This window comes from Nannospalax galili, unplaced genomic scaffold (assembly GCF_000622305.1).
Source record: "Nannospalax galili isolate Female #2095 unplaced genomic scaffold, S.galili_v1.0 scaffold856, whole genome shotgun sequence".
Classification (NCBI taxonomy): Eukaryota; Metazoa; Chordata; class Mammalia; order Rodentia; family Spalacidae; genus Nannospalax; species Nannospalax galili.
The window spans coordinates 1,701,677-1,708,642 of record NW_008339573.1 but is presented as its reverse complement, the minus strand read 5'-3'; the positions used below and the strand labels follow the sequence as shown (position 1 = coordinate 1,708,642).

The 6,966-nt window shown below is 41.8% G+C and overlaps 1 protein-coding gene across 11 annotated transcripts in view; it reads left to right on the top strand.

The window, feature by feature from the left end:
• Nucleotides 1-6,966, top strand: part of Apc (APC regulator of WNT signaling pathway) — a 151,348-nt gene that overhangs the window by 114,583 nt on the left and 29,799 nt on the right. For all 11 annotated transcript variants that reach the window (XM_029564132.1, XM_008834315.3, XM_008834316.3 and 8 more), the window contains one exon: nucleotides 6,094-6,192. In XM_029564132.1, coding sequence (XP_029419992.1) covers nucleotides 6,094-6,192 — 99 coding nt within the window. The remainder of the gene's footprint in view (nucleotides 1-6,093; nucleotides 6,193-6,966) is intronic.

The following is a 6,966-nucleotide window of genomic DNA, read 5'->3' as shown; positions in this document are numbered from 1 at the left end:
AGCTTCTGGTTCTCTCTTTTGATTTTATATTGTTAAGGCCCGATTGATTTTGTCTTCAGGATTTCCACGGTGGCCCAACTCCAATGTGGATCAGAAGTGTTCAGACTTTCTCCTTATGTCTGGAATCTTCTAAGAATGCTTTTGGCCTCAGGAACTTGGGTGGCACTGACCTGAGACCCTTGCTGTGGCTGCGCCACGCAGGGATGCAAAGGCAGATGGGGAGGGAAGAAGCCCCAAGATTTCCCAGGGAGTGGATTGAGTAGCTGCGTTGTACTGTATGCAAAGTATCAGGGAGAGTAAAGGTAAGCCTCGGAGCCCCAGAAAGAGGCTGGAGGGTGTTGCAGGACCAGGGAAGTAGAGGGAGGTGAGGGTGGGGCCAGGACCAGAAGCGGTGCTCCTGGGGCCCAAAAAAGGCACTGAGTTGGTCTGGGTGAGAAGGGTCAGGAAGCAGTATTGGTTCCCCCAGGTGTCTGGGGCGGGGAATAGAAGGGTGAATGAGGCTTATGGAGTCCCGGTGCGGAGAGCTGTGCTATAGACTTACCCCAAGAGGCCTGAGGATAGTAGTGCAGGCTAGGAGAGTTAGCCGGTGGTGTAGGCCCAGGGAAGCAGAGAGGTGAGGGCGGGGCCAGGACCAGAAGTGATGCTCCTGGAGCCCAAGAAAGGGACTGGGTTGCTCTGGGTGAGAAGGGTCAGGAAGCAGTATTGGTTCCCCAGGTGGCTGGGGCCCCAAGACTAGGAATGGCGCAGGGCTCAAACTAGGAGTATAGAACGGCGAGGGGGTGGGTATGGAAGGGTGAATGTGGCTTAGGGAGTCCTGGCGCGGAGAGCTGTGCTATAGACTTACCCCAAGAGGCCTGAGGATAGTCGTAATAAAAATTTTTTAAAAGAATGTAAAGAATTCAGTATCTGAGAAAATCGAAACAAGACAACAAACATCAAGATCAAAGCTGGGCAGTGTGGCACATGCCTATAATCCCAGAACTTGGGAAGTAGAGGCAGTAGGAGCAAGAGTTCACAAGGCTACCCTCAGCTACAGAGCCAGTTTGAGGCCAGCATGGACTACAGCAGCAACAAAAAAAGCCAAGATTACATTATTTGCAAGCATTTATGATAAGCAAAACATCAAAATTTCAGAGATCAACATTCAGTATTGATAATATAGTAAGACAGTGATAAATAGGCACTCTCATATATTGCTTTTAGTTATACGATGTGAAACAACCTTTATGGAGAGCATTTTGTAGAACATATTAAATATATTTGTAGTGTGACTGTGTGTGACTTACATTAATATACTACAATTTTGTGCTGATGAGGTCAGTGGTCAAAAGTAGTCAGACATGGTTTTTTTTATTTGTAGTAGCAAAAAATTAGAAGTAGCCAAATGTACACTAATCAGTAATTGGTAAAATTATCAGTTAGTCAACCGCAGACGCTAATTGGCTGCAAAGAGGGAGAATCTCCCTGCACTAACTAGCTTAAAATTGTGCTGTTGGGGGAAGGGAGCTTGGCCTCCCAGGCTGGCCTCAAAATCCCTGTGTAGCCAAGGATAACCTTAACCTCAGATCATTGAACCTCTAGGGTGCTAAGATTACAGGGATGGCCCATCCTACTTGGTTATGTGAGGCACTGAAGCTAGACAAGCACTATTAAACCACATCCCCAGGAGCTGGAGAGATGACTCAGCACCCAAGAGGACTGACTGCTCTTGCAGAGGGCCTAGGTTTGGTGTCCAGCACCCATATGGCAACTAACAACTGTCCTTAACTTCATTTCTAGGAAATCTGACTCCTTCTTCTAGCCTTATCTGGCATTGCACACATGTTGTGTACTTACATACATGTGGACAAAACATTTATACATATAAAATAAAAATAAGTAAGTAAAATTTCAAACCACATCCCCAGCCCTAACTTAGACTTTGTAACAAATTCTCTGGGCTTTTTAATGTCTTATGTTTGATAAATACAACAATAGCACCTCAGATTAGTTGTGAGCATTGAATATAGTGTGTGCATAACACAGTCCCTGCATATGGAAAGTGTCCAGTGAAAGGAAATAGCTGGTTTTGTTAACACTATTGATAATTGGTTTTTTTTAATATTTTCTTTAGTATTTTTATCTTTTGTGTATGAGTGTATTGCCTTCATTTGTGTAAGTGCACCCGTGTTGTGCAGTGCCCTCAGACATCAGAAGAGGGTGCCAGATCCCCTGGAACTGGAGTTTCAGATGATTCTTAGCCACAGTGAGGGTGCTGGGAATCAAACCCAGGTCCTCTGCAAGAGCAGCCAGTGCCCTTAACCACTGAGCCATCTCTCCAGCCCCTGATAATTGTTTTTAAGTTAGCAAATATTACTATATGCCAGATACCATGCTGGATTCTGGACATTGATAATTAAAAAGGACAATTTCTGGCCTCGTGAACCTACATGGAACCCATTGAAAACTGTTAAAAATGATTGGTTGTATCTCTTTATTTAAGTATCTTTTTTTCAGCCTTTGACCTTTCTTCCTCACATTTATAATCAAAGCAATCCTTCAAAAATACACATCTGATCACTTAAGTTTTCAAGCCTTTCCATCTATGCACTGTCCACAGAATTAAACCCAGATTCCTTATGTTGATCCAGCAGTGTCTGTCAGCCCATTCTTACCGTCCCTCAGCTTAAGCTTCTAGACTCTTGTCTATGTGAAAGCCTTCAGGGCATGATGAGCCCCCTCTTCCTAATTTCTTTTGCTTCAGTTCACTTGTATATATTTTATTCATCCCCCCACAGCTCACATGTTACTTCTTTCTGGACATTTTTCCTTTCCCCACCTCCCTAGAATAGAAAAGCTCTTAGCAACTCGAGTCCTTCTTTCCTGGCACTTAGTACAGTGTACTAAGTGTTGATTTAACTGTATGACTTCATTTTTAAGTCCTTTAAGCTACACTGTATCACTCTTACCATTGTATTCCAGATAATCAGAATGGTGTCTGACAGAAAAAAAAAAAACACTATTATAATAGGTGCATGCAGGATATTAATAAATTTTAATTTGGAAAAATAAATCTAACTTTAGTTAATACATATATGTGTATGTATTTGCATCGAGAATGCCAGGGCAACTTTACAGTAGTTATCACTATGTGTTGAAGTTTTTGTGGCTTTTTCTTTCTTGTATATACATTATGTGTTTTAAATGTTTTTAATAAATGTGAAATTTTTATAGTATGTAACAACTATATTTTCCTTTTGGGAAACAGAACAAAGTACTGTTTGAGTTACACTGCTTTATCGCTTAGGTTGTCTCTGGAGTCCACATTGAAAACTCAGGTTATTCAATTAGTGTGAGAATGGCAGAGGAGGTCCACCGAAAGTAATACATCAGCACTCACAGTAGCGCATGGCAGTGATCCCAGCACTATGAAAGCTGAGGCAGGATTTCAAGTTCACAGCCAGCCTGGGCTGCATAGTGAGACACTGTCTCAAGAAAAAAGGAAGAAAATGACAAACGGGGGCCCAATTTCATTTCTCCTTCAAATAATGATTTTTTTGTTTTGTTTTGTTTTGAATTCATTCTGCCAGAACTGTATGTTTGGTTACTGTCAGTCATTGCTCCCTGATCCTAATATAGGTGAGCAGTGTGTATCAGTGGGTCTATAATTTATTCTGACAAGATTCCTTAAACCTTAGTCCGGTATTTGAAAGGCTGATGTGAATGGTCACGTTAGTTCGTCAGTTTATGAGCAACATAGTAAGACCCTGACTCAAAAAAGGGAGGGTGATTTCTTTAACCTATCTGTATAGGATATAGATATATAGATCCTATAGGGTCTGTATACATGATAACATCTTGAGGCTCATTAAACTATTTTGCTTTATTATGTGCTCCAGAAACAAAAAACATTGGCAGTCATTGAAAATGAAAATCTGCTTGATTTCCTCAGATCACAGTGATATACCCACTCACTTTACCAAAGTGCCTACCCATGCACTGCCTGTGCCCCTACATGAAGTTTATTCCGCCCTTTTTTTTTTTCCTTTTTTTGAGACAGGGTCTCCCTGTGGTCCCAGCTGACCTGAACTCACTGTGTAGACCAGGCTGGCCTCGAACTCATAGAGATCCGCCTGCCTCTGCCTCTTGAGTGCTGGGATTAAAGGCGTGCACCACCACGCCCAGCGTTCCACCCTTTCTTTTACCCACTCTCTCACCTTGTTTTCTGCTACTCTGTGAAAATGGTCTTTACAGAGTATGAACTATTCTTTGTAAAAAGCCTTTTCATTGGCTTCCCTTGGTTAAAATAAGGATGACCCTTTAGCATGCCCTTAGCGTCAGTTTCTCTCTTGCTGCTGTAGGGCACATCTTATTTTCACCACTTGAGCACGTCTTTGAATGACTCACACTCGCTGGGCTTCTTCCTTCTGTAGGTTGTGTACCTTTACATCTGTTCCATGTAGTGCTGTTCTCATCCGTTTTGCTTAGTTAAACCGTGTTCATCTGTGTCTCAGACAGACTTAGATTAAACCTATTACAGGTAGGTTGCCATAGCATGTTCCCTCCTTAGAAGACTACTGCGTTTTCAGGTTTATATTTATTTGTGTAATTACTTGGTTGATGTCTGTATTTCCCCCACTAAGACTCCAGCTTGCAGAAATGTAGTGCCAAGAGTGGTGGCACACTATAATCCCAGCACAGGGAAGACTGAGGCAGGAGGACCATAAATTTGAGGGCAGCCAAGGCTACATAGCAAGACCTTGTCTCAAAAAATGACCCCATCTAGTTGTCTTTGATAATAATTGATGGCTAAATAATTGAATGATTGGTGGTTGTAAGGGAGGACTGACATTCTTGCTAGAAATAATATTTCTTTTTTTTTAATTTTTTGGTCTTTATGAGACAGAGTCTTCCTGTAGCCACAGCTGGCCTAGAACTCGCTTTGTAGACCAGGCTGGCCTCAAACTCAACGGAGATCCGCCTGCCTCTGCCTCCTGATGCTGGAACTAAAGGCGTGTGCCACCACTCACAGCTTGAAATAAGATTTCTTAATCTCTGGTTAATTTCTCCAGGAAGTTAAATGGTAGGAAAGGTTATAGAAGCAAATTACACAGGCTAGGTCCCTGCTTGCTTATGTCTAATCCATTCATTATGTGGTCTCAGCTTTTCTGTGTGACAGTCTTCGATAGTAGCCTGTACATAATGAATGAAGCTCAAGCCCAAGTGGAGAAAGATGGAGTGGCAGGAGAATCTGTTCTGCTGCTGGTTTATCTATTTTTGAATAAAGGCAGAATATAGTGATCCTTATGTGCCACATCCACTTTGACTTCTCATTTTATTTTTGAAGAACATCCCAGGCATCATTATTTGTTCCATAAATATTCCACTGTGTATTTCCAAAAAATAAGGATGCTTTTCAGAATACATAGCTGATATTGTTACATCCCCAGAGAAACTAACACTTCCTCAATAGCACCAGAGATACCCACTCTATGGAAATTGTTTCATAAATTTCTTTTTCATACACCAGGTGTGATGGTGTACCCTTTAATCCCAGCACTTGGGAGGCGGAGGCAGGCGGATTTTTGTGAGCCCAAGGCCAGCCTGGTCTACATAGTGAGTTCCAGGCCAGCTGGGGCTATAGGGAGATTCTGTCTCAAAAAGACCAAAAAAAAAAAAATTTTTTTTTCATATTTTATTTGACTTGAGACCCCAATAAGGACCATAAATTAGAATTTGCTAATTAACCTCTGAAATCTGTTCTAATATCTTTGCCACCTGTGATTTTTTTTCCTGTCCTGTCCTCTATACTTTTTTAAAGAAATAATTCTGATTTTTGCCAATCTATCACCTAACGTCCAGTGACTCCGTGGTATCCACAGCTTTAAAGTAGCACCTTTAAAAGCCCCTCATAGACTTATGTAATCCCACCTGACTTCTCACCTGGTCTTTTATCCACATAGAATAGTTCTCCATAGTTATGTCTTTGTACAGGCCTTCATCCGTCCCACTTTTTTTTTCTCTCTAATAGAAATTTTAGTGAACTCTTTATAGACTGTAGAAGCTTAGAAGTTATCTATATTTGACACTAAACTACATTGTCTTAATTTCTAGAGTTCAGCCACACGAGTGGATCATGACACAGCCAGTGTTTTGAGTTCTAGCAGCACACACTCTGCTCCTCGAAAGCTGACAAGTCATCTAGGAACCAAGGTAACATAACAAGCCCTGCTTGCTAATGCTGGCCAGACTTTGCTAAGACATCCTTTATGGACATGTTCTAAAGAATTTTGACTTAATCTCTTGAAAGAAAAAAAAAAGACTTTTTTATACAAAGAAGAATAAATAAAGGGAAAATAAGATTTACAAAAACTGCCATATTCAGGAAAAATGGGGGCACCTTAATTGGGGAAACCATAATGGATGGGTTAGACAATGCGAGAGATAAATAATGCCTAGCTAGTAAGCCAGAGGGAACCATATTAGTCCAACAACCTACTGACAAATTATACATACCAGATCAAGAAATATATGTCTAGGCAAGGTTTTTCTGAGAACAATTGGTCTTTGCCCAAGATTTATCTACATGGCACACAGTAATTAAAAGTACCAGACTGGTGGAACTAACAGACATACTTTGAGGCCTATACTAATTAGGGCAGAGGGTCATAAAGAACAGTTTTTGCTCCTTGCCGTCCTGGGTTGACTAGTTCCAGAGGACTGTGAGCATCTCTCAAAATGTCCTGTAATTGTGGGTCACCTGTGCTCTTGATCAAGGAGGCTGGGGAGACCCCATGAGATGGACTTGAACCAGTGTCCAGTCTACAAAGAGGAGGGGTCAACACAGAGGAATCATTTCCTCCATGCTTCCAAGGGAAGCCAGCCATGGTCGAAGCAGGACCTTTGGCTTATCTTCGGAAGTGGTAAAAGAAAGGAGCCAGGGGCTCCTCCCAAGCCCATGTGACCCCTGAGGAACAGATCCTCAAA